Source organism: Colobus angolensis, unplaced genomic scaffold (genome assembly GCF_000951035.1).
Source record: "Colobus angolensis palliatus isolate OR3802 unplaced genomic scaffold, Cang.pa_1.0 Scaffold42, whole genome shotgun sequence".
Taxonomy (NCBI): Eukaryota; Metazoa; Chordata; class Mammalia; order Primates; family Cercopithecidae; genus Colobus; species Colobus angolensis.
The window spans coordinates 1,462,997-1,490,038 of NW_012117599.1; the positions used below are offsets into that span (position 1 = coordinate 1,462,997).

The 27,042-nt window shown below is 52.1% G+C and overlaps 1 protein-coding gene across 1 annotated transcript in view; it reads right to left on the reverse strand.

Annotated features, from left to right (window-relative positions):
* Nucleotides 1-27,042, reverse strand: part of LOC105522210 (protein FAM178B-like) — a 47,158-nt gene that overhangs the window by 5,141 nt on the left and 14,975 nt on the right. The window contains exons 3-6 of the mRNA XM_011956649.1: nucleotides 18,690-18,804; nucleotides 15,398-15,491; nucleotides 13,418-13,594; nucleotides 13,104-13,201 (exon numbers count right to left, since the gene is read on the reverse strand). Coding sequence (XP_011812039.1) covers nucleotides 13,104-13,201; nucleotides 13,418-13,594; nucleotides 15,398-15,491; nucleotides 18,690-18,796 — 476 coding nt within the window. The 5' untranslated portion in view covers nucleotides 18,797-18,804. The remainder of the gene's footprint in view (nucleotides 1-13,103; nucleotides 13,202-13,417; nucleotides 13,595-15,397; nucleotides 15,492-18,689; nucleotides 18,805-27,042) is intronic.

Consider the following 27,042-nt stretch of genomic DNA (forward strand, 5'->3'; position numbering starts at 1 on the left):
AAAACCAACCAACCAACAAAACAGATAAAACGAATCTATATGATGGAAGCCATGGAAGTGATTACCTCTGCAGGAGGGAATGCCTGGCAGGGGCCCGACAGGGCTTCTGGGGAGCTGCAGACATTCTGTCCCATGGTCAAGTGGCACACAGATGATCTCTTTTGCAAAGAGTACTAAGTGTCCTCCTACATATAGTCCTTCCATTCATATGTGTTATAAGCAAATTAAAGGCCAGGCGCGGTGGCTCAAGCCTGTAATTCCAGCACTTTGGGAGGCCGAGACGGGCGGACCACGAGGTCAGGAGATCGAGACCATCCTGGCTACCACGGTGAAACCGTCTCTACTAAAAATACAAAAAAAAAACTAGCCGGGCGAGGTGGCGGGCGCCTGTAGTCCCAGCTACTCCGGAGGCTGAGGCAGGAGAATGGCGTGAACCCCGGAGGCGGAGCTTGCAGTGAGCTGAGATCCGGCCACTGCACTCCAGCCTGGGCGACAGAGCGAGACTCCGTCTCAAAAAAAAAAAAAAAAAAGGCAAATTAAAAACCACAATCAAACCCCATTTTAACCCATTGCTAATGGCTAATAATTAAAAAAAAAAAAAAAAAAAGGCAAATTAAAAGGTACACATGGACAATCATAGCAACTTCCATTCTCATCTCCCTTTCTTTGTATGATGATAAAAATCACAGAACCTCAGGCTTAGAAAACACCTTGAAGTCGCCCAGGCGCGGTGGCTCACGCCTGTAATCCCAGCACTTTGGGGGGCTGAGGTGGGAGGATCACCTGAGGTCAGTTCGAGAGCAGCCTGGCCGGCATGGTTAAACACCGTCTCTACAAAAAATCCATGGGCACCTGTAATCTCAGCTACTCGGGAGGCTGAGGCAGAAGAACCACTTGAACCTGGGAAGCAGAGCTGGCAGTGAGCTGAGATTGCTCCACTGCACTCCAGCCTGGGCAACAAACAGATCAAGACTCTGTCTCAAAAAAAAAAAAAAACAAAAAAAAAAGGAAAAAAGAACACACCTTGAAGTCACCTAACCTAGCTTCTGCATAGTTATCCATTTTAATTCTCTGCCACACCCCCGACAAGTGTTCACTTCAGCAAAGAAAGGGCAGTATCTGCCAAGACAGCCCAAATTCATTTACCGGACTAACCAAAGGAAATTGTTCCCGTATTTTGCCAAAACCTGCCCTTCTGGGACTTCCACTCAAAGCTTCTGGATCCCATCCCCCGGGGCCTCCAGGAGGGAGCTCTCCGCCAACCTAAGTCCTCCACGCTTGGAAGAAGTTGCCACATTCCCATGGCTGCCCCTTCCTGCAGGCGCCACGGCCCCTCCATTCCCATCTTTTGGCATCTTTTTTTGCCATTTTGGATCGGGTCCTCTGAGGGCCCTGGGGCTTGTCCATGTTCCCTTTCGAGAGAGACACTCGGAGCTGAGGCTGATGCTCATTTTCTTGGCAGACCGACAACACAACGCAGTTAACAGACTGAGCCCAAAGTCGTCTTTTTTCACACGTCTTGCTGTCAAATCCCATTTCCCAGATCCTGTTCTTAATTGTGCAGCTGGGCCTCTCTTTTCAACTCAGTCCATCATTACGGTCGGTTGAGATCTTCTGGGATCTTCAGTCGGCTGTCAGTTGTATTCATGTCATCTCTGAATCTGACCATTGTTCCATTAACAGCCTCATCCAAAACACTGGGCCTGCCCTGGTCAACCCGTGAGCGGAGACTGAACTCGGGGTGGTGACAGGGCCTGCCCTCTGGGGACACTCTGATGGCCAGCAGCATCTTTTGATAATGAGCCCACTTCGTTCTATCATCGTTTGGCCTGCACTCCGTCATGCCGAACCCAGGCTATGACAACAGCCTCTACCAAATGCCCAGGAAACCTACATACAGGCACTGCACAGTCTTCTCTGGAGTATGATTGTGGTTGATCTGTGGAAAAGTGAGGCTTGCCTGGTATGATTTCTTTTTAGAACTTCTAGAAACCAGTGCATCCTTTTCTATGTATGTGCTCCCAAGCCAGAATCCCCTGGGGACTGACGTGGAGGAGCACATCAAGCACCGTCGCCCCCATCTCCTGGAAGCCCTTCACCTCCAAAAGTCCCCATGGAGCCACGGCCCCATCTGCATGTCTCCCAGCAGCAGGGACATGACATCCCGCCGGGGAGACAGCCTCCTCTGCACAGTAAGGTCAGTCATGCAGCCTCCCGTTCTCTTAGGCTTTAACCCCCTTCGACGACCAATATTTGATTCCAAATGAAAAACTGTTCTCCTTGACAAAGACGACAGAAGCAAAATAGGAATCACGTAGTGTTGCTCTCTCTCCATCAGGACTAACATTTTACTGTCAGCCCTAAACCACACTCCTTGCTTCAAAAATAACTACACAGAAACTCCTTTTATGGCCTTTGGCATTTCCCAGCAATACTCCCACTGGTCTACACCATGTGTCTGGTTGTCTTACTTTGGTGCCCTTCTTTCCAAACCTGAGACCACGAACTAGCTCCAAGGGGAGCCCCTGCAGGCTTTAATACTTCCCTCCTTTTCCTCCCTGGGCTCCTTTGTAATCCATATTCAAAGTTTCAGTGCAAGCTCTCCCAGCCCACTTGAAACATCTCTCTTCTTAGAATTTTTTTTTTTTTTTTTTGGGAGACAGAGTCTCACTCTGTTGCCCAGACTGGAGTGCAGCGGTGCAATCTTGGCTCACTACAACCTCAGCCTCCAGAGTAGCTGGGACTACATGTGCATGCCACCACGCCTGGCTAATTTTCGTAATTTTAGTAGACCTGGGGTTTCACCGTGTTGGCCAGGCTAGTCTTGAACTCCTGAACTCAAGTGATCCACCCGCCTTGGCCTCCCAAAGTGCTGGGATTACAGGCGTGAGCCACCACGCTGAGCCCTATGATCTATTTTTTCTTTAAGTCCTACCTCTTTATGCTTCTTTGAAATCTGCCCTCCAGAAGCAGACACAGCCTGAGTGTGCTGTGTGAGTCCCCCCACCCTGCCAGGCTCTGTGGACTCAGGGAGTACGGTCACAGCACCTGTCCCTCCGATGCTCACGGCCCGTGTCAGCGAGGGGACAGCCTGATGGGCCTGCAACAGGGGCTGCTCGAAGAGGAGATGCTTTGGCCCGAGCCTCGTCTTGAGGCTGAAGAGATGTGAACCAGGCGGAGGAGGAGGATGGGAAGAGGCCCCTCCAGGAGGAGGAGACAGATGCAGAAAAAATGGGAGGCAAAAGATCATCTTGAGTTGGGGTGGCTGCCAAGTTCTAGGAATGCTGCAAAAGTGTGGAAGCCTGCAGGGGGCAGGGTGGCATGTGAGCCTGGGAAAGAGGGCACCAAGCCCCTCCAATCCCAGGCTGTGCTGTGGCATTTCACCCTGACGGGGAAAGTCTAAGGATTTTAAGCACATCAGCGACGTGACCACAAGAGCATCTGAAGGAAGGTCACACTCGGGGACAGCACAAGGTGGAGCTGGTGGAGAGCACCTAGAAAGAGACGGTGGGATGCTCTGGCGGAAATCCAAGGGGGCTGCCGGAAGAGCTGCACCAATGCAGCCACAGGGAGCGTGAGGAGACACGAGCACTGTGCGAGACTGGGGAGCTCCAGGGCACCAAAACTGTCCATAGGACTCTAGGCCTGGGCAGTGGGCAGGCGCTGGTGCCACTCATGGAGCCATGGAAGACAGGGAAGGGGTCCTTCTGGGAAGGCGATGACTCCTGTTTCCCACATGCTGAATCCCAGACATTCGCTACACAGATCAGTACTCAGCAGCAAAGTCTGGCCACAGGTATTCATTTGGGAGCTGCTAGCATGTCCCTGGAGTTGAGGCCTCAGATGCCGACGAGATGGTGTCTCAGGCTGGCTTCCCCAGAAAGTAGGCTCTGAAATGGACATTAGCACGCAGGGAATTTACGTCGGAAGAGAGAATGCAAGGAATTTATGCAGGGAGAGACAAAGGAAACCAGGCTGCCACACAGCCACAATGAAGGCCTCAGCTGACCCCACGAGGACTCCGGAGCTAGCAACGTCCTTCAGACATCCACAGCTAAGGCAACGCAGGAGACCTTTGTGCCCCAGCACTGGGCTGCTGCCAAGGAAGGGGCCCAGCCCTGGTAAGGTGACCACCTTTGGCAGAGGTGACGCCTGACATGGGCTGGCACCCCCAGCAGTGGAAAGAGTGCCCCATTCCTGGATCGGGGCAAGCAGGGGGGGCACCCAGTACCCCCAACTTCATGGAACTGTGCCACAAGAGGGGCTGGGGCGGAATCCTGAGGCCCACCAAGACTCGAGGGCTGGTGGGGGAGGGGTATCCCTGAGGGCAGCTGAGGAAGCCAGGAGGGCGCTGGGAAGCCCAGAGAAGGAAGTGCTGGCTGTTCATCAGGAAGGGCTGGGGATCCCTGGTGATGGAGCAGGTTGACTGGAGCGCCTGGTGCCACAAGGAGGCGTCTCCTCCGCTCCTGGACCTTTAGGTCTCTCAGACACCCCACCCCAACAGAGAGGGAGCCGCATCCTCTCCAGCCATGTCCCCTTCCTGGTAATCATGGCCTGACTGCCGCCCACCTTCCCGCTGTTGCCTGCCTCCCAGCTCCAGGCCAGGCTCCGGACGGGACCTTCATCTTGCCTCTTGTTCCTCCAGATTTGGTGCCCTTCTGAAATCTCCAGGTTGACTGGGCCCTGACTGCCTCCTTCCAGACGTTCTGACCTCACCCGCCCACAGTGAGAGCTATGATGCTCTGAGCTCTGAAGCACTCAACCTGCCCGAGAGTGGGCAGGATTCAGCCATGAGTGAGAGAGAACCGGGGGAGGAAGTTTGGAACTGCGGCAGGAGCGAGAGGGAGATGTGGGTGGAGACAGAATGGCTGTTTTAAGGTAGGAGACACAGGAACGCATTTATTTGCTGCAGAGAAAGCTGGTGAACAAAAAGCAAATGGTACAAGAATAAGAGATGACTGCAGAAGGTTTTGGGAGAGGCAGGACTGCCAGGATCCAGAATTAAGGGTGTAGTGGGCAGCAGGGAGGTGAGAACTGTGAGAGCGCTGCGTTTGTCTAGTGGGGGTGGCTGTTTGCTGGGAGTGCAGAGGCTTCAACAGCAGGAAGCATGGAGTCTGCTGAGGTCCCCAGCAGGCTGGCCAGGAACTCGCAGTGGCTCCAGGCAGCCTGAAAGGGTCACGGGCCAAGGTGGTGACAAGGGACATGCATGTGGCATCACTCCGTTTGGCCGTGCAGTTTCAGGTCTGAGAACAGACAGGAAGGGAGTCCATAGTGGAGACGGGGTCCAGGTGCTGACCCAGGGCCTGGCAGTGGTGAGGGGAGAAGGAAAGATGGGGCCCTCTGGCCCTGCAGTGAGGAAGTGAACGCGAATGGGAGGGAAATGAGGAGGGCTTCGAGGGAGGCCACGGTACATCTGCGCCTGTCCCCGCTTTCATCCCCGGTGTGCAAGGACCCGACGGGCGTGAGGCTGCTCTCTCCCTAGGCTGCCTGCACTTCCGCTCCATCAGTCAGTTCCTCCTTGGTGGCCACACACAACCTCCTTGTCCGGCTGCTCCAGACAGAAGAACACTAAGAGGATCCTGCGGTACTCCAGAACTCACAGGAAGACGGACAACCCGGCTGAGGCACGTGGAGCAGCAGGGTCTCTGCCCAGAAGAGCCTGTGAGGACTGCTGTCCCTGGGTCCTTTCTTCAGGAGCGTCCAAGTGGTCAGGCATGGGTCTCGCTCCCAGAGGTGGAACAGAGGAGTGCCTGACTCCTGGCTTCTGTGCAGAGGGGGGTGCGAGCAAGATGCCTCCTCAACACAGGACGGAAGCCCACAGCACCTGCACACCTCCATGTATTTCCATCCCAGGAAGAGATCAGCAGAGAGCCAACGCTGTTGGCTTTTACCTATTGGACAAATATTCACTCAGCACCCGTGATATTCCAGTCCCTGCTCTGTCCTGGGTGCTGGGGACGCAGTCATGTGGGAGATGGAGGTAGCCCTCCTGCCCAGGGAGCTCACATCCGTGGGGAGCGCCGGGTCACAGTTCACTTCTGATCCTGGTAGTCAATGGAGAAAAATGAAGGACAGGGAGGTTCTGCAGAGCCCTGAGGTGGAAGCTCATTTGGAAAAAAGGATCAGGTGAAGCCTCTCCGAGACAGTGACATGTGGGCAGAGACCACCATGATGAGAAAACAGGAGTCTCCTACCAACGTGCGGGCATGGGGGAGGGTAGGCACCAAGACACAAGTGCCCAGTGCACCCCGGGAAGAGGGAGAAGAGCAGAGAGGGCAGAGCCACACCACAAAGGGGCCTTAGCAGCCACCTCAAAGACTCCAGGCTTCCTTCCAAGATGACACAAAGTCTTGGAAGATTCTGGAGCAGGGAAGTGACTCAATTGCTTATGACAGCTCTTTTATGGTTCAGTGTTTTAGGTGTCATCATCATGTTGTAATTATGTTTTAAAATACCCACCAAGGGCTGGGCACTGTGATCTCAGCACTTCGGGAGGCCAAGGTGGGAGGATCACTTGAGCCCAGGGGTCTAAGACCAGGCTGGGGAACACAGAGAGATCCTGTCTCTACAAAAATTTAAAGAAGTTATCTGGGTGGGATGGTGCATGCCTGTAGTCCCAGCTACTCGGGAGGCTGAGGCGGAGGATCACTTAAAGCTCAGGAAGTCGAAGCTGCAGTGAGCCTTGATGGCGCCACTGCACTCCTGCCTGGGAGACAGAGATTCTGTCAACAACAACAACAAACGAACCACCAAGACCTTATCTTTTTAGAGACACCTACTGAATAAAATGTCTTATTTGTTTTGCTTCACAATGATCTGGGGCAGGGGTGGGGGGCACTGGGTGACGGAAGGAGTTGTCTCCATGGTTGTGTCTGCTGAGATGGAAAATGAGGGCATGCAGTCCATTTTACTAGCCTCTCAATGTTTGTCATATGTCTTGAAATTATCTATAACCAAATTTTTCTTTTTTGAGACAAAGTCTCACTCTGTCTCTCAGGCTGACTCGAGTGCAATGGCATAATCTCGTTTCACTGCAACCTCCGCCTCCCGGGTTCAAATGGTTCTCCTGTCTCAGCCTCCTGAGTGGCTAGATTACAGGTGCACGCCACCATGCCCAGCTAATTTTTTTTTTTTTTTTGTATTTTTAGTAGAGATGGGGTTTCACCATGTTGGCCAGGCTGGTTTCAAACTCCTGACCTCAAGTGATCCACCCACCTCAGCCTCCCAAAGTGCTGCAATTACAGGTGTGAGCCACCACACCCAGCCAATAAAACTTTAAGAAATTATTAAATAGAAGTGATTCTGGCTAACTGGTGAGAACTGGCTGTGGGAGTAAGAGCAGGAGCTCGGAGGCCAACAGGGTCTTTAGAAAGGGGAAGTAAGAGGACAGGCACAGTGGCTCACACCTGTAATCCCAGCACTTTGGGAGACCAAGGCAGGCAGATCACGAGGTTAGGAGTTCGAGACCAGCCTGCCCAACAAGGCAAAACCCCGTCTCTACTAAAAATACAAAGATTAGCCAGGTGTGGTGGCACGCGCCTGTAGTCTCAGCTACTCAGGAGGCTGAGATAGAAGAATCACTTAAATCCAGGAGGCGGAGGTTGCAGTGAGCCGAGACTGTGCCATTGCACTCCAGTTTGGGCGACAGAGTGGGGGAAAAAAAAAAAGAAAGGGGAAATAAGCCCAAGGCGACGAAAGCCACTCCTATTAACCTCACACCCAATGACGACCTTTCTTTTCCCCAAAACAGACCTGGCATCGTGCTTTACATATGGCTTCCAAGTCTTTTTTCCATTCAGCCTTATTTCATTAACTTTCCCATTTTCCTGTGACATCATTTTTAGATACTGTATAATACTCTGTAGCATGGGCAGAACTGAATTGGTGGTGGGGCACTGAGGCAGTTTCTAGTTCTTCACTATCACGACATTACTATGGTAAACATTGTCAATGACTCTTCGCTATCTAGTTCCCCAGCAAACAATCTAGTTTTTTGAAGGGTGTGCACATTTTAAAGTCATCTGCTTGATTTTGCCAAATTGGCCTCCAGAGGGACTACTGACCGCACCTCACGAGCAGGGAAGCATATGCCTGTTTCCTCACATCCTGCCAACACTGGGCAGCACTGTCCTTTTGGATTGATTCTGGTCTGACAGGCAAGGAACTCTACGTCATTGTCAGGGCTGGTTTTGTGAGCCATTTTAGGCAGCCTTCGTCCATTCCTCCATCTGACCGGGCAGCCTGCATGAGCTGGCTTCATCTGACCTGCTTTGAAGCGGCACACACAGGATGTTTAATGAACAGCCGCAGGCAGTGGAGGAGGAGGGTCCCCGGAGCCTGGGACATCAGCTTTCAGTAGCATGTGAGCAGCTGCAGGAGCCCTGAACAGAAGCAGGGATGGCAGGCTGCTCTTCCCAAAGCTGCCTGAACTGCCCCAGTGGGGCCACTTCCCAAGGTGGACCTTCCTCCTAGAATCTCCTCTTCCCCTTGGCTCTGTCTCAGGTGGTCTGCCTTATCTTCACTTTCATTTTTCACGGTTAGGCCCAGCTCTTCCTCACATTTGTAGTGCATCCCGTGAAGTCTTGACCGCTGAGGCAGGGGCTGCGGGTGTACTACGAGAGCATCAGCAGGAGTTCTCACTTTGTGCTTAACCAGTCAGTCGAGTAGACAAAGAGTGTGACAGCCCCTCGTACAACAATCTGCCCTTCTTCCTGGGGTCAGTCTGGGCACAGAGCCCAGTAGGGCAGCCACCAGTGAAGGCAGCCAGTAAGCTCTGCAGCCGCTGCAGGGAGCACAGTGGAGCAGCGGCTCACTGAAGACCCGGTGAGTACAACGCGGCAGGAAAGAAGGATTAGGAGCCCTTTACAACCCAGTCAGGGATGACGGCCAGAACACACCCCGAAGAGCAAAGAAGGTGCAGGAATGGCGGATTGTGCACACGCAGACAGAGGCTGGCGGCCAGCCAGGGGGCTCTGGCTCAGGAGAAGAGGCGCATTTTCAACGTCAAATTTGAAAGGGGTACTTTCAAAAAAGTACTCCTTGGTACCTTATGAATTTTATTTGAATGCTTTTATCTATTTAGAGAAATAAAAATAAAATCAATTAACACTGATCCCGATAAGGCACCCTCCTTCCTAGTAAAGCTCTTGGCACAAAGCACCGCCCTGCTGACATGGCTCCCTGAAAGGCAGGTGCAAGATGTTCTGTTTCAATCATTTCCCGGCATTTAAAGGGCACTTGCCACGGGCCCTGGAGCTACCCACAGATTCCACAAAAGACACTGATTCATGAAATCACGGTTTAACAGGGCTAGCAGATGAAGGAGCGAAGTCATAAACTTAGGATATGGAGAAGGTAGCTTCAAATCTGTCTTGAAAGTATTAATCATTAAGACCAAAAAGGTCAGGCATGGTGGCTCACACCTGTGATCCCAGCAGTTCGGGAGGCTGCGTGGGAATATCACTTCAGCCCAGGGGTTTGAGACCAGCCTGGACAACTTAGGGAGACTCTGTCTCTACAAAAAATTTAAAAATTAGATAGGTGTGTTGGCATGTGTCTCTAGTCCTAGCTACTAAGGAGGCTGAGGCAGGAGGATTGCTTGATCCCAAGAGGTCAAGGCTGCAGTGAGCCATGATGGCATCACTGCACTCCAGCCTGGGTGACAGAGTGAGACCCTATCTCAAAAAATAAAACAGAAGGCAAAAAAATTGACGTTAGGTCCCCACTGGCTGTTTGGGGATGGAAAAAATCAAGTTAGACCCTTATCTCATACCAAGGACAAACCGATTACAGTTGGGATTAAGAGCTGAAGGAAACAAAGTGAAGCCAGTCCTGAAAGAGAAGCAAGCACACACTCTTTACGGTCTTGGTGGGGAAACCCTTCCATTTCCATACAGAAAGATTAAATGACACAAAAACCCCAATCACGTCTCTGTATTATCCATAAAACTGTCCTGTAAATCTAAATCTAGCCTAAGATTTAAAAAAGGACTGAAAAAGTAAAAAAAAGAAAAAAAAATCCAGTTCACTGAAAGGTACCGTACATAAAGATTTACAAAGGACAATCTAGATAACCTTTGGAGAAAACGCATTGTAACATAATAAGCAACATGAAGATCCATAGAGTTGATAAGAAGATAAATTAACTGATAGGCAAGTGGGTAAGAAATACCAAAAGGTAATTTACAGTAAGAGAAACACACAAAAGGCCAATACATACATGAAAAGATACTCGATTTCACTGGCCATCGGAGAAATGAAAATTAGAACCACAGGATGACATTTTCCACTCATCAGATTGATTAAAACTCAAAAACAAAACTGAGAATATGCAGCATTAATGAGGATGCAGAAAAACACGCATTTTCATACCCATTTGGTGGTGTTACTAATAGGTCCAGCTTTACATACTTTAGGGTTGCAATTTCACTTCAAGGAATTTATCCCATAGAAACGTGCACAGACGCGCAAAGCTCATAGAAATAGTCACTGGAAGAATGTCCGGTATTAGTAAGGGAGGACACCACCCCTCAGAGTATCTTACGCCCCATTCCTGCCTCAAAGGAAAAGTAGTTGCTTAAAGAAAAGACAGAAATGAAATCAGTAGTCAGACAGCCCAGTGCTGCATTCCAGGCCTGGTAGTTAAAAGACCGACCCCTGACTTAACTAGTTATGTTATCTATAGATTCCAGACATTGCATGGAAAAGCACCGTGGAAATCCCTGTCCTGTTCTGTTCCATTCTGATTACCAGTGCATGCAGCCCCTGGTCACGGACCCACAGCTTGCTCAATCCATCATGACCCTCTCATGTGGGCCTTGCAGTGAGCTGAGATCCGGCCACTGCACTCCAGCCTGGGCGACAGAGTGAGACTGTCTCAAAAAAAAAAAAAAAAAAAAACAGAGCTGTAACCCCTTAAAAGGGACAGGAATTGCTCACTCAGGGAGCTCGGTTTTTGGAGACGTGAGTTCGCCAATGCTCCCAGCTGAATAAAGCCCTTTCCTTCCACAACTTGGTATCTGAGGGGTTCTTGTCTGTGACTCGTCCTGCTACATTAGGAGAAATACTATGCAGTGGCACACACACTAGGGAAATACTATGCAACTGTGAAAAGAGTGAGGTTTATTGTGTGTATGTGTGAGAAAAACAACCACAAACACCATGCCCTGGATGGAGCAAATGAGAAACTAGCTGGATGAGGTGGATGAGGGGGCCTGGGGGCCAGCCTAAGAATTTGCGCCTGGCCCTGCAGGCAATGGGCAGCATGGTAAGGCAGAGACATGATCATCACAGGAACCCACAGGTATCTACAGAGCAAACAGACTTTGGGGAAGAGGAAGAAAGGCTGCTGCCACCCTCCAGCTGAGCCGGTGGGATGAAAGCAGGAAAGGAGGTGACTGATTTGCGTGAGCCAGACATGGTCTTGGCTGTCACAGAGTTGGATTGAGGGTTTAGGATACAGAAGGCAGAAAGGACAGGATTTAGGGATGAAACGGGTAACAGGTGGGGATGGCAGAAACCTCTAGGACTGTCATTTCCAGCCGGCACAGCAGAGTGGATGGGCAGTCTGGGGAGAACAGGGAATCAGGAGGCAGGCCCGGCCTCTCCATTCCAAGAAGAAATCCCAGGCTGCTGGGCTGCAGGCAGCCTCCCTGACGGAAGCCCCCGGAGGCCTCTGACAGAGCTTCCAGAAGTCCCATTCTTTCAGAGACAGGGTAAAACCTGCGCCCTCTCCCAAGTGTGCACAGCCTGCCTCTCTGCCAGCCAGATTCCCAGGAAAGAGGGAAAGAGATGGGACTCCCTGCCCAGCACTGAAGTGGAGCCCAGGACACGAAGGTAACTTAGTCAACAAGCAGAGCCTCCACGAGGCTGGGCCCTGGGGTGGGAGGCGATTCGAACTCCAAGCTGGCTCCCAGACACCACCCTCGGAACACTGCAGGGGAAGGGAAGGGGTCCCAGTGGAGGGTAACACAGAGGTGTCTGCCAAAGGTGAGGGGGTGGGAAGGGAGTCATTCTAGGTAGGAGTTGCAAACGGACAGGCCCAGAAAGAGAAGGGAAGATGGAGAGAGAAGAGGGAGGCGACTGGATGGGAGTGGTCTGCTCTGGGAAAGGCAGGCAATTCCGTAAGACTGTGGCCAAAAGTGGGAGAAGGAAGGTGGAGAGAGAAGCAGGGCCAGATCCAGCCAGTGGGCCTTATTTCCTCCTTGGCTGAGTTTGTTTAACCACTTCATTCATTCAAAAAGAATTTACAGGCCGGCGCGGTGGCTCATGCCTGTAATCCCAGCACTTTGGGAGGCCGAGGCGGGCAGATCACGAGGTCAGGAGATCCAGACCATCCTGGCTAACACAGTGAAACTCCGTCTCTATTACAAATACAAAAATTAGCCGGGTGAGGTGGCGGGCGCCTGTAGTCCCAGCTACTCGGGAGGCTGAGGCAGGAGAATGGCGTGAACTTGGGAGGCGGAGCTTGCAGTGAGCCGAGATCGTGCCACCGTACTCCAGGCTGGGTGACAGAGTAAGACTCTGTCTCACGGAAAAAAAAAAAAAAAAGGAATTTACAGAGCGCTAAACAGCATGCTAGGCACTGTTCTAGATCCGGGACAATATGGCAGTGGCCCTGACAAAGGAGCTGTTCTGGTAGAGGTGACTTCAAGGAAAGCCACAGCCATAAACAAGGAAACAAAGAGTAACATAATTTCTGGCAGGGGTAAATGCTAGGCAGGAAAGAAAACAGAAGGATGAATCGAGAGTGTGCAAGTGGGAATGGGGTGATCAGGGGACAGAATTCAGCTGAGGTCAGAATGACAAGAAGGAGCTGAAGACTGGGGAGGGAGCCCCAAAGAAAGGAGACTGGGGGCCCTGTAGGCAGGAGCTAATTGCACAAGGCAACTGTTTTGCTAGTAAGACCACATTAAGAAAATTAGGCTTTTTTTTTTTCATTTGTAAAGAACTCATTGGAGAGTTCTATTTTTAGTTCTCCCTCCTGGGAATTAGAAATTGGGCGGGGGAGGTTTGTTGGGGCTGATGGGGAGGACTCTGGATTCCTGCAAGAACCCACAAAGATGCATGTGAGAGGGAGGAGGCAGCAGGGGAGCAGCACCCACCTGCTCCGGGAGGTCGTGTCCGGGAAGAACTGCACGAGGGCCAGCAGGTTGTGGTGGTGGTCAGACACCCAGCTCAGGGTGCAGCACAGTTCCTGGAGCTGCAGGAGAGGGCACATCCCACGGGCTGCATGGGGACGCTGCCTTCCCAATGCTCTCGCCTCCCAGCCCGCACAGGGGAGTAAGTGGGCAGTCACAGAGACCAGGGGCGTTCCGATGACCTCCAGGCAATGCCATCCCCACCCAGGGCACTCTAGGGGCCACCCTGGTCCCTAGTGATGAAGCTGTGTGAGGACGAGCCTCTGGGCGTGTGGTACCTTCCCTGGCCACTCCCGGATGTTCTCCAGGAGCAAGAGCAGAAGCTGCTGGAGGTCAACCTTGGGCAGCAGGCGGAGCCCCATGTCCAGGCCGGCGCGGCACAGCAGCTCAATCAGTCCCACGAGGTTCTCGTCAGTGTAGGCCCCCGGCTGGGCCTGGACACACAGCGCCAGAAACTAGAGAGAAAGAAGAGGGCAAGGGTGGCCAGGCCGTGGGGGAACGGGAGAGGACTTCGAGGACCAGTTCCCTGGGAGACACTTAGGCAGCAGGGATGGTACCGTGAGCCCCGCGGTCATTCTGGGTAGGAGCTCAGGAAACAGTGAGGCCAGGATTCGAGGCCCCTGCAGGGTCCTGGGTGGCAGGCACAAGTGTGAAGTGTGTGTTTGTCGGAGGTGTTTGAACCAGAGCGACTCCATCTTGAATAAGAGCTGGGTAAAATAAGGCTGAGACCTGCTGGGCTGCACTCCCAGGAGGTCAGGTGTTCTTATAGGATGAGAGAGGAGGTTGGCGGAAAGAGGCCGGCCAGATACCACCAAAACCAAGCCAATGACTAGAGGTACCTCTGGTCGGCCTCACTGCTCATTATATGCTAACAATGCATTAGCATGCTAAAAGACACTCCCACCCGCACCGTGACAGTTTACACACGCCATGGCAACGTCAGGAAGTTACCCTATGTGGTCTAAAAAGGGGAGGAACCTCGGTTCTGGGAATTGCTCATCCCTTTCCTGGAAAACTCATAATCCACCCCCTATTTAGCATATAATCAAGAAATAACCATAAAAATACTATACCAGCAGCCCTTGGGGCTGCTCTGCCTATGAAGTAGCCATTCTTTATCCTTTTGCTTTTTTTTTTTTTGAGACAGAGTCTTGCTCTGTCACCCAGGGTGGGGTGCAGTGGTTCCATCTTGGCTCACTACAACCTCTGCTTCCCGGGTTCCAGCAATTCTCCTGCTTCAGCTTCCCAAGTAGCTGGGATTATAGGTGCACGCCACCACGCCCGACTAATTTCGGTATTTTTAGTAGAGATGGGGTTTTGCCATGTTGGCCAAGCTGATCTTGAACTCCGAACTGCAGGCGATCCACCCGCGTTGGCCTCCCAAAGCGCTTACAGGCATGAGCCACCGTACCCAGCCTATTAGTTTACTTTCTTAATAAATTTGCTTTCATTTTACTCTGTGGATTTGCTTCCAATTCTTTTTATTTTTGAGATGGAGTTTCTCTCTTGTTGCCCAGGCTAGAGTGCAATGGCGCAATCTCAGTTCACTGCAACCTCCACCTCCCAGTTTCAAGCGATTCTCCTGCCTCAGCCTCCACGCCTGGCTGAGTTTTGTATTTTTTGTAAAGATGGGGTTTCACCATGTTAGCCAGGCTGGTCTCCAACTCCTGACCTCAGGTGATCCACCCACCTCAGCCTCCCAAAGTGCTGGCATGGGCATGAGCCACTGAGTCCGTTTTTTTTTTTTTTTTTTTGAGATGGAGTCTGTGTCGCCCAAGCTGGACTGCAGTGGTGCCATCTCAGCTCACTACAACCTCTGCCTCCCAAGGTCAAGCGGTTCTCCTGTCTCAGCGTCCTGAGTAGATGGGACTACAGGTGCCCGCCATCATGCCCTGCTAACTTTTTTGTAATTTTAGTAGAGATGGGGTTTCACTATGTTGGTCAGGCTGGTCTGGAACTCCTGACCTCAAAACATCCGCCTGCTTCAGCCTCCCAAAGTGCTAGCATCACAGGCATGAGCCGCCATGCCTGGCCCCAATTCTTTCTTGTGCAAGATCCAAGAACCCCCTCTTGGGGCCTAGATCAGGACCTGTTTCCCGTAACACGGTTTCTGTAGCATCCAGCCTACAGCCAGCACAGTGCCTGCTGTGGTGCCGAGCTTGCCAGAGGTTCTCCGTGATGCTCCCCGAATTAAGCTGCAAAATGGGTCTGAACTACGAGCCGACAGTGCCCTGGGTGAGGCAGGCAGCCCGACTCACCTTGTAGATGTGGCCCAGGCTGATGTCCAAGGCCATCTCTTGGGGAGCATCCTGCTCCTTGTTCTCACTCAGGCCAGCCTCGCCTGGAAGCACTCTGCGGTAAGACAACAACAGTGACAATGGGAAACCCAGGACAGGGCACAGGAGCAGGAGTGAGGCACAAAGTGGGACACTGCTGCCCTGAGGCTGCTCATCTGCTGGGCACAGCAAATCCCTCCACACAGATGATCTCATGTCGTTTCTGAGGGCCAAGAATCCAGGGGCAGCTCCGTTGGGTGGTCCTGGCTCGGGGGTCTCTCAGATGTTGCCCTCCAGGTGTTGGGTGGGGCTGCAGTCACCTGAGCCTGACTGGGCTGGAGGGCCTGCCTCCTGGCTCACTTACCTGGTCACTGATCCAAAAGAAAAAGAAAAAAAGAAAACCAAGTGGCCAAGGCTTCTGGCACCAGGAAACAGCTTCAGGCTTTTGATCTTCAGTGGCCAGGCCTGTGCATCGGAGCAGGCTCTAACTTCAGCTGGGCTTGGCAGCAGGAACAGCCTTGGAGGACCACGCACAGCTACCTAAGGACCTCCCTTGTGCTCCTGGGGGAGATGGGGGCACCTGGCAAGGCCCATTCTGTGTAGCAACGTGGGCACGAGCCCCTCTGAGGATGCTGACGAGCTCCCCCACCACCCTCTTCCCATTCATATCCATGCTCCATCCTTTCCCCGAAACGTCCTCTCATTTCCCCTCCCCAGTCTCATGACTGAGCAGAGGGCCACTGTTTCCAACAAGGTGGATGCCAGGGGATCTGCATGGCCTAGCTGTGGAAGGACTGCATCTTTCTGAACGGAAATCCGGAAGCACTAGATAGGAGATGGTGATGGCTTTTAAGGAAATCCGAGATTAGGAAGAAATGGTGGAAGACGTGTCTCAGAGCAACTAGAGAGACAGCGCAGTCACGGTGGGGCCAAGCACAGATGTCTGAGTCCCTCATTTTGACCCCTGGCCATTGTGAGGTGCTGTGGGTAGCCCAGGAGAAGCCCCACAGGCATCTGTTCCCCTGAATGGAGGCATCCCTGGAAGTCAGCAGAAAAGAGATGCCTGGGCGGAGCCAGCTCGCACAAGACAGCCTCCGAGTTGGTGAGGAGCCAGGACAAGAAGGACCACAGGGAGAAGCTGGCCTGCCATGGGGTTTCTCTTGTGGCCCATGCATCCATGAAGGATGCTGTGCCCTTGGGGAGGACATGCTGGAACCTCCTTCATGCTTCCTGAATACCCCAGAGGGGTCACCCTCCAATCCGTGACACAAGCAGCAGTCCAGGAACCCTACCCAAGCATTTTCGCCATCCTCCTACCCTGAGGAAGACAGTGTAGGGGCTCCAAGCAGGAAAGCCTTACCAGCCCTGAGGGGCTTGGCAGGTGGTCCCCAGCCTGCTCCCAGAGCCAGGAGCAGAGAACTCACCCCTGTGGCTGTCAGTCAGGTCCTTGAGGGTAGTTCTGAATCCTCTGATGGGAAATGGTGTCAACAGCCAGGCCAACTTTCTGGGGCCCAGAGGTAGATGTTAAAACGGTGTGTCTGGGACACGACATGAGGCCCTGGCAGCTCCCTGGGCTCTGATCTAGGACAACACAGCTCTGCTTTCCTCCCACACAAAGCTGAACTGCATCTGGAAAAGCTGAAGTCTGCATGGTGGGGTTTGTGTTCCCAAGTACTTAAGAAGATGTGTTTAAAGGGCCACAGTTCTCATCCCTCCTGCCCACTCTGCCTCTGGAGACAACAGACTTGTTCCGCAGCATGAAGGGCAGGCCGCAGGCACATCCTAGGAGAACCGGGAGGTAGTGGGGGAAGCAGCTCTTTGCAGAATAGAGTGAGACCCGGTGGCTGCGTCTCCAGTACCGCCTCCCACTCCCAGGAGGACACAGGGACACTCATTACAGCAGTCACAAGTGGCTCTTCTGGACTCCACGGCCCCTGCCTGCCTCAGACGTTCATTTGTTTTTCTGAGTGTAATTCTCTCCCCTGCTCATCCAAGATGGTGTGCGACTGCAGCTCTGTGCCAGGAGGAGGCAAGTGGCTCATTACACCAGACATGGAGCTGCGAGCTCCGGGAGGGAAAGGGGCAGGAGCGCGGCAGGCTGGCACATGTGTGGGGTATTTATAGCAGAGCTGAGTGCGGTTTGGCTTGGCAGACAATTGCTAAACACAGTCGTGGAACAGGTTCTTAGGAGAGCTCCCACTTTCCATGCAGAGGAACATCTGCCCGCTGAGGTGAGGGAAGGGGGGCCTGGCACCTCCTGGGGCTGAGAGATTGTCAGCGGGAAGCAGGGGGTTGGGGGAGTCCTATACGACAGCCCCTCCGGGCTTCAAAACACTCTGTTCCATCTCAAATCACCTTCTCCAAGGGTTCTCAAGAGAGTTTGGATGTGCTAAAATGTGTAGAACAAGATGATGATATGTAACACTTTTACGACCTTAAGCTAAGTCACCATCCGCCCACCAGAGTTACTTATGCATCACGTGGCACTCCTCCCTGCAGGCAGGGACCAAGCAAAGGCAAATGATCATGACTGTCCACCAGCAAGCCAGCCCGGGGCTCAACGGGGGCACTCACAACACAAAACTGAGGGTTGTGGGAACGTAAAAGCATGCCCTGCTGTTCCCAAGTGGATACTAGGTAAGGGGCCAAACAAGTGGCTTGAAGAGACTCAAGAGATGTGTCTGCAAGGATATTAACCAGGCTTCGAAGTCTGGGTTTCACCAGAGAGGAGCAGGCAGCAGAGGCTGAGTCAGAAAGTGCCAAAAACAGGCTCATCCATCCTGGGGGCTTCCCATCTCCCTGAGGCTGGGAGCAAGGAAATTCCTTCTTGGTGTGATACTCAGATCCACAGGTGGCGGTGTGTGGTTGTTCTGTAATTCCCTACACATGGGATAGAGCCCGAGTCTAGCACCTTCCAAACAAACAAGACAACAGGTGGCTGGGTGTGAGGTGGCTCATACCTGTAACCTCAGCACTTTGGGAGGCCAAAGCAGAAGGATCACTTGAGCCTAAGCGTTCAAGACCAGCCTGGACAACATAGGAAGACCGCTCGACCTCTACACAAAATTTAAAACTTAGCCAGGCGTGGCTGTGCATGCCTGTAGTGGCAGCTACTCAGGAGGCTGAGGTGGGAGGAACGCTTGAGCCTGGGAGGTGGAGGCTGCAGTGAGCTGTGATTGTGCCACTGTATTCCAGTCTGGGTGACAGAAAGAGAGATGCTGTCTCTTCAAGAAAAAATGAAAGAAAAAGGCAGTGAGGAAGGAGAAGTACTCACCTGCCGCCGTGCCAAAAGGGCCCCACAGGGTACAGGGCAGGACTGTGGGCACCCAGGCTGTGGAATGCCTCCCTGACCTCTTGCAGTGAGGGGCACCACAGGTGCATGTCTTCACCTGTCAGGCCGAAGGGGACAGAGAGTTAGAGCAGGGAACGGAGGGCAGAGGGGACAGAGTGTTAGAGTGGGGAACGGAGGGCAGGGCGCACCGTTCCCACGAAAGGGGCTGGCCGTTGACCCCTGGCCCAAGGTAACCAGTTTTTGCCTTCTCTGACACCACAGGTATTACCTGGGGAAATGAAGCAACTGGTGGTTTCCAAGTACTTCTGGAGTTTTGTGAATGTCAATGTTTTCCTGAATGTTCTCTTACCTGGTCTTAAAGGTATGGTTGCACTTGGGACAACTGCTCCCTGATCATCTGGCCATCCACATCAGGCAGTGGTCAGGGTGCTCGGCTGCCCACAGCCAAGAGACACCAAGAGTCCTGTGCCACAGGCCCCGAGCTACAAGGCTCACTGGACACCAGGCTCACATCCTTAGACTCTCTGCGGCAAAGCACTGAGGCCGGCGCTGAGCCCACTGTGGCCTCTGCAGCACTCTTGCTGCTGCAACATTTAGGTGTTCCCGGTCCGCCATCCCTGCTGGGAGCACACCTCGCCTGCCTCCCACAGCCTGGGGCATGTCACCTCAGCAAGTGTGCGCTGTGGGGACCAGCTTCCCCTGACCGATTTAACCAAACATCCATGATGAAGTCTGACCACATCAGCCAGGCGCAGTGGCTCACACCTGTAATCCTAGCACTTTGGGAGGCTGAGGCAGGCAGATGGCCTGAACTCAGGAGTTCGAGACTAGCCTGGGCAACATGGTGAAACCCCGTCTCTACCAAAATACAAAAGAAATTGGCCGGGCATGACGGCATGTGCCTACAGTCCCAGCTATTCAGGAGGCTGAGGCAGGATAATTGCTTCAACTCGGGAGGCGGAGGTTGTAATGAGCTGAGATCGTGCCACTGCACTCCAACACGCCAGCCTGGGCGACAGAGTGAGACTCCGTCTCTCCAAAAACAAACAAACAAAAAATCTGACCACATCAACAAACAGGAAGAACCTTACATACTCAGGAGATTTTTCTTCTGTCAGACTATTAAGGACATTCTTACAAGCAGGAGAGTAGAAACATAAAAAAGAATGTGTCCCGGCATCTTCTCTAAGGATGGCTGCCCAAGACCTCCCACCCCACGTGCTCTCTGCACCGTGAGCTCCCACACCCTGTCCTACATTTCCACTCTGCTCTCATTCCTCAACATCATCCGACTTAGCAGTGGACTTGCTTCTCCTTCTGTCTCTCCCCAGTACAACAGGAGTCCCACAAGGGCAGGGCCACATCTGTGCTGGTCATCTCTGCAGGCCCCATACCTAAACACGTAGCCAGTGCGTGGAAGAATTAGAAAGAATGAACGGAGAGAATCCAAACCAAATCTGACCAAGTAGTACACAGCTAAGAGAGTGCTATGTTCTGAGTGTTTACGTGACTCCAAAGCTCGTATATTGAAATTTAATCCCGAGTGTGATAGCATCCAGAGGTGGGGCCTCTGGGAGGAAAATTAGGTCATGAGAATGGAGCTCTCACAAATGGGGTCAGTGCCCTGATAAAGAAAGGAGGTCTGAGGGAGCTGGTTGCCCCTTTTACCCTTCTGCCACATGAGGAATTGGCCAGAAGACCTCATCTTTGGGGCAGAGAGCAGCTCTCACCAGAAGCCAAATTTGCTGGTACCTTGATCTTGGACTTCCCAGCCTCCAGAACTGTAAGCAATACATTTCCCAGTTTACAAATTACCCAGTCTAAGGTACTTTGTCATAGCAGCTCAAATGGACCAAGACAGGGAGACTGACAACAAGTCCTAAGATGGGCTGGCAGTATCCAGAAGAAAGATGTTAAATTTGACAGCGGGTAGGGCATCAGAATCAAGAACCTGGAAGCTGGGTTAGGGACACATCAGAAGCACATACTTGAGCCTTCACCGTTCTAGAGGGTGAGCATCCCACCCTGAGGACCCACTTCAGCACACTCCACTGTGTTCAGGAACTAGCCAGGTGTGGAAGATAAAAAGGCAAGTTAGAGGAGACCTGGACCTCAAGGAGCTCATGGTCTAGGAGGAACAGAAGCCAGATCAAGAAATACAAGTGAACGTCTTTATGCAAAAATCAAAGCAGGTAAAAGGTACAGAGCCTTCTCCGAGGGGCAGGTGTTACCTGGGGGTGGTGAGGAGACAAGACAAGGACTATGAAATGTGGAAGCTGGAATGGGAATGTCTCTTTTCTGACAGACAGAAAAGATGGAGGCAGGGCAGCACAAAGCAGCACGGCATGTCCAGACGGAGGCAGAACAGGCACAGAGCATGGATGGCTGCAGCGGGGTGGGGACTTCTGCAAGGACCACTGCAAGAATCGGTTTCCTAAGCTCACTGAAACTGAAAAGTGCTGGCAACAGTCCTGCCCAGCTGCAGCGCTGGCAGACGGCAGGATGGCGGACAGAGGGTCTCTGAAACCTGCCCAGGGACATTTCTTCGGCAGGCGTCGAGTGTCTCTCTTTGGAAACGTATATGGGTTGAGACTTACCAAACAAGTAATTAGACTCTCGGAGGAGGAAAAACTTTCTTGTTTGTTTTTTTTTCCTCTCTTGGGCAACTTAACAAGTAAAGAGTGGTAATGATACCCCTTACTCGCCTCACAAACGAGCTGGGAAGAATGAAGTCTGCAAAACACAATGAGACTCCACTGGAAAGAGAGACTGTTCACCAGGGCCTTCGGGGGACTGTGCACGTATGTGCATGCACCTGTGGGCGGGCAGGTGAACTTTCCGGGGAGGGGAAGACGATCGACCTCGGGCGAGGCCCCAGGAGGCCCAGGTGGGCTGGAACCTCCTGCCAGCAGCCTCAGACACAAAGGGGGTAGTGCCCGCCTCCCCTCGAGATCCCCGTCACAGACCACACAGGGGCATCTTCTGCTGTGAAACCCCCTGACTCACAGGCAGCAGTGCCCACTCTGCCAGCCTCCCACCGGACACCATCCCTTCTCCCCTCTCCCACCCAGCAACCGCTCCACAGCACAAGCCAGGCCAAGGTGTCAGGAGCAGCGTCAGAGGAGGGGTCTGGGAGGCCTTGGGACAATTCAGTCCCCATCAGCAGCCCTGGAGGCTGGTGACTTGAGGACAGGAAAATACCACTCCAGAGCCCATAATTAACACTGCCTAGAAGTGGGCCATGCCCTCAGCTTTTCCTGAGCTCTGTTTCTCCCCATGAGGGCTTTCTGGAGAGCTGACACAGAGGAAACTCAGACGCCAGGCTGCCAGGCTCCAGCTCCCCAACTCAGTTCCTCCAGGCTCAGAACAGTCATTTTAGGGGATGCCCAGGGGAGCACCAGAGCACTGTGTCTTTTAAAATGCCAGCATGGGCCGGGCATGGTGGCTCATGCCTGTAATCCCAGCACTTTGGGAGGCCGAGGTGGGTGGATCACCTAAGGTCAGGAGTTAGAGACCAGCCTCGTCAGCATGGTGAAACCCTGTCTCTACTAAAAGTACAAAAAAAAAAAATTAGACGGACGTGGTGGTGGGTGCCTGTAATCCCAGTTACTTAGGAGGCTGAGGCAGGAGAATTGCTTGAACCCTGAGGCGAAGGTTGCAGTGAACTGAGATTGTGCCACTGCACTCTAGCCTGGGCAACAGAGTGAGATTCCGTCTCACAAAAAAACAAAACAAAACAAAAAAAAGCCAGTGTGAACAGCCCAAAGCCTCTGGGCTCTGTGTGGAGGCTGTGCTTCTGCAGGCGTCCCTTTAGGTTACTCTTCTGGGATGAACTGATGCTTGAGGGTGTGGGGGGAGACAGAGGAAGAAAACTGTCAGGCCTAAAATAAAAGTGACTTTTCCATCTGTGTCGTGGAAGAAGCTGTTAATTCACTACTGTTCTCCTGGCACCCCTTACATGGAATTGGAAATCCATGCACATCCCAAGAACCTCTTCGGCCACTGGAAGTGCCAGCCTCAGCTCCAAGACCAGGCTCCTGCCCCACTTCTGGGCCTCCCTCGTGCCCCCCTATTCTCATCCTGGGCCTTAGGGCTTTGGCAGCAGGAGATGGAGTCTGCAGGCTCTGTTCTTATTCTCCCCAACCCCCAAATCAAACAGTGAATGAGCTTTGGTGGGTGGCTGCACTGGGAGGGCCAAGCAGCACCATCTGCCTGAGTTCTCGTTCTCTGAACCCGAGATACCACAGGAGGAGGGGAGGTCCCCATCAGCCTTAATGGCAAGGGGCCAGGAGGCTGGTTCCTAAAGGAGAGCAAGCTACCCACTCCACTGAGTCTGATCCTAACTGGAGTACAGGGCTCACAATGTTTACGCGAGGCTTAAAATCCAATTCTTTCGTATCCTTCCCGATCTAATCACTTATCTTCCTGCAGCACTTTTGTACTTAAATTTAAACTTGTTTCAATATTGCCACCTTTAGTCAATTAGCTTTAGCTTTAGTCATTTCAACTGTGCATTCACTCAGTAAATGGCAAGCAAACACCAGGTGCCATTCTAAATGCCGGGGACCCAGCGGTGAACAGAACAAGCAGCCCTGCTCTCAGGGTGCTGGCGTTGGGTGGGGGACACGCAACACACACACGGAAGATACACACACACACAATGATGTTCGGTGGCATCCATGGCTTGGAGGAAGGGTAGTCAGGGGACGCTGGAGCACCAAGTGACTTGGGGAGCCTGGCAGAGACCTGAGGCCAGGGAGCACTGCTGTCTTCTAGGTTGAGCAAGGAGCCCAGGGTGCTGGAGTGGGTGCAAGGCCCAGGGGCTGGGGGTGAGTATGGAGAGGCGGGTGGGGGCGAGAGAGAGGCAGATCAGCCGGCCTGGAAGACTAGAGCAAGGACCAGGAATGAAGGGAAGCCACAGGACTTGAAAGCAGGGAGTGTCATAACCAAAGGGAGCCAGGTCCTCAACAACAACAACAAAACAACAAAATCCTGTATCCCCAAACTACGGCATGTGCACTTCTCATTTTAAAAACATGCACATTTTGTTGCTCCTGATGACAGCGTAAGCGCAGGATGCAAGCAGACTGGCGTTCTCCCAAAGACTGACGCTGCCTCTCCCTGTGAAAACCGTGTGTCTAGGGAGACTGAGAAATGCTGACCACTTGCTGTTCCTGGTCTCTCTTTCACCGGCTCTTTTCTAGACCTGTACCCACATTCTTTTGGAACCTTCTTTCTGTTTCTTCTGTACTCTGCAGCCAGCTCCGAGGGTGCCTTCATTTTCCTGTTTCTCCCCACTCACCCTGAGCCCAAGGCCTTTTCTGTGGTGCCGTGAACAACCTCCGTACCTTGCTGTAACCAACTCTGCGCCCGCCAACACCATCTCTATAGGCCCCTGGCCTGCTTATTTCATAGGAATGTGTACAGGGCGGGTGATGCCATCCCCAGGGCACCTCTCCTTTCCCCCTGCCCTTCCGTAACTCACACCACTGCCTGGTGTCACCTAATACCAGCAAGCACTCGAGGCCCCCGGTGTGTGGGACACAGCGACATTGTGCCAAACCACAGAATCACTCATAGCTGCTAGAATAAGGTTTGGCTACAAACAACAAAAAGGACCAAAATCAAAAAACAAAAACAAAAACAAAAGAAAAAAACCCACCCGGCCTTCAAAAAGCTAGAATTTTATTCTTTGACAAAAAAGAAGTCTGCAGGTAGGCAGGTCACAGCCGGTGCAGAGACCCCACTGTACCTACAGGATCTCAGGAGCCCGTCTTTCCACTGTGCTGTTCTTAGCATGTGCCTCTCATGCTCAAGGTCACATCATGGTCCAGCATGGCTGGTCGAGGCCCAGCTGTTACGCCTCAGCTCCAGGCAATAGCCTTCTCACTTGGCCACCTAAGCATGCATTCTTGCTTGTTTTTAAGGATACAGGGCTCCCTCAGCATGACTCAGGAAGGTAGTAGTAGCAAACCACCCTCCCAAGTTTGGAAAGCAAAGGTTGAGACTGATTTAGACTTAACCTAAGAGTTTTCCAGTGATGTCCACGAATGAATGATCTACCAGATTCTCTCCCAGTTTGGATTTTTGGGTTTTGTTTTTATTTTTGTTTGGAGATGGAGTCTTGCTCTGTCACCCAGGCTGGAGTGCAGTGGCTTGATGTCAGCTCACTGCAACCTCTGCCTCCCCGGTTCAAGCAGTTCTCCTGCCTTAGCCTCCCAAGTAGCTGGGACTACAGGCGCATATCACCACACCTGGCTAATTTTTTGGTATTTTTAGTAGAGACGGGGTTTCACCACGTTGGCCAGGCTGGTCCCGAACGCTTAACCTCAGGTAATCCACCCGCCTCGGCCTCCTAAAGTGCTAGGATTACAGGCAGGTGCCATTGTGCCCCAACAGCCCCTGTTTGGATTTTTGAACTGGAGGGTTTTGGAATATGCCTGATCTCTGGAATAATATGAAACAGAGAAATCAAACGCTAGCAGGGAAGTGGAGCAACAGGAACTTTCCTTTTTTTTTCTGAGACAGAATCTCGCTCTGTCTCCCAGGCTGAAGTGCAGTGGCACGATCTTGGCTCACTGCAAGCTCCGCCTCCCGGAGCCACAGGAACTTTCACTCATTGCTGGTAAGAATGTAAAATGGAAGTTTTGGAAAATAGTCTGCTTGCTTCTTACAAAGCTAAACAGACTCAGTTGGGTGCAGTGGCTCACGCCTGTAATCCGAGCACTTTGAGAGGCCAAGGTGGGTGGATTATGAGGTCAGGAGATCGAGACCATCCTGGCTAACACGGTGAAACCTCGCTTCCACTAAATATACAAAAAAATTAGCCGGGCATGGTGGCGGGCGCCTGTAGTCCCAGCTACTTGGGAGGCTGAGGCAGGAGAATGGCATGAACCTGGGAGGCGGAGCTTACAGTGAGCCGAGATGGTGCCACTGCACTCCAGCCTGGGTGACAGTGAGACTCCATCTCAAAAAAAAAAAAAAAGGCTAAACAGACTCTTACCATACAACCCAGCAATTGTGCTCCTTGGTATTTCCTCAAATAAACTGTAAATTTACGCCCACACAAAAAGCTGTACGTACATGTTTACAGCAGCTTTATCCAAAATTCTCAGAAATTGGAGGCAAACAACATGGCCTTCAAGAGATGAGCAAATAAACTATGGTGCAACTATGTAATGGAGTATTATCCAGCAATAAAAAAGGAAGGAGCTATCAAGCCACGAAAAGGCATGGAAAAACCTGAAATGCTTATTGCTGAGTGAAAGCAGCCAATGTGAAAAGACAACATACTGTGTGATTCTAACTACAGGATATCTGAAAAAGGCAAACCTATAGAGACAGTGACAATAGCAGTGCTTGCCAGGAACTTGGGTGGGGCGGCGGGGTGGGAGGTGAAGCAGACGGGGAAGGAGGATAGGATGAACAGGTAGAACTCAGGACATTTTTAGGGCAATGAAGCTATTCCGTATGACACGTTAAGGAGGAACACATCTATACTATACTTTTTTTTTTTTGAGACGGAGTCTCACTCTGTCTCCCAGGCTGGAGTGTAGTGGCGTAATCTCGGCTCTCTACAACCTCTGCCTCTCGAATTCAAGCAATTTTCCTGCCTCAGCCTCCCAAGTAGCTAGGACTACAGGCGTGCACCACCACGCCCAGCTAATTTTTGTACTTTTTTAGTAGACAGGGGGTTTCACCATGTTGTCCAGGCTGGTCTTGAACTCCTGACCTCAGGCGATCTGCCTGCCTTGGCCTCGCAAAGTGCCAAGATTACAGGTGTGAGCCACCACACCCGGTCATTTGTTAAAATCCATAGAACTACACAACACAACCCTAATTTAGGCTATGGACTTCGGTTAATAATGTACTGATATTGTAACATATACACACACTAACATATGATATGTAAATAATAGAGGAAACTGGTGGGTGGCTGGTTGTGCAGAGTGAGTATACAGAAACTCTATTTTCTGATCAAGTTTTTTGTAAGCCCAAAACTGTTCTAAAAAATAAAGGTTATTTTTAAAAAATACAATAACAACAAAAATATTCTATTTTTTTGAGACAGAGTCTTGTTTTGTCGCCCAGGACGGAGTGCAGTGGTGTGATCTCAGCTCACTGCAACCTCTGCCTCCCAGGTTCAAGCAATTCTCCTGCCTCAATCTCCTGAGTAGCTGGGATTACCAGCGCCCACCACCCCACCTGGCTAAGTTTTTGTATTTTTAGTAGAGACAGGATTTCCCCATGTTGGCCAGGCTGGTCTCGAACTCCTGACTTCAGGTGATCCACTCACCTCAGCCTCCCAAAGTGCTGGGATTACAGGCGTGAGCCA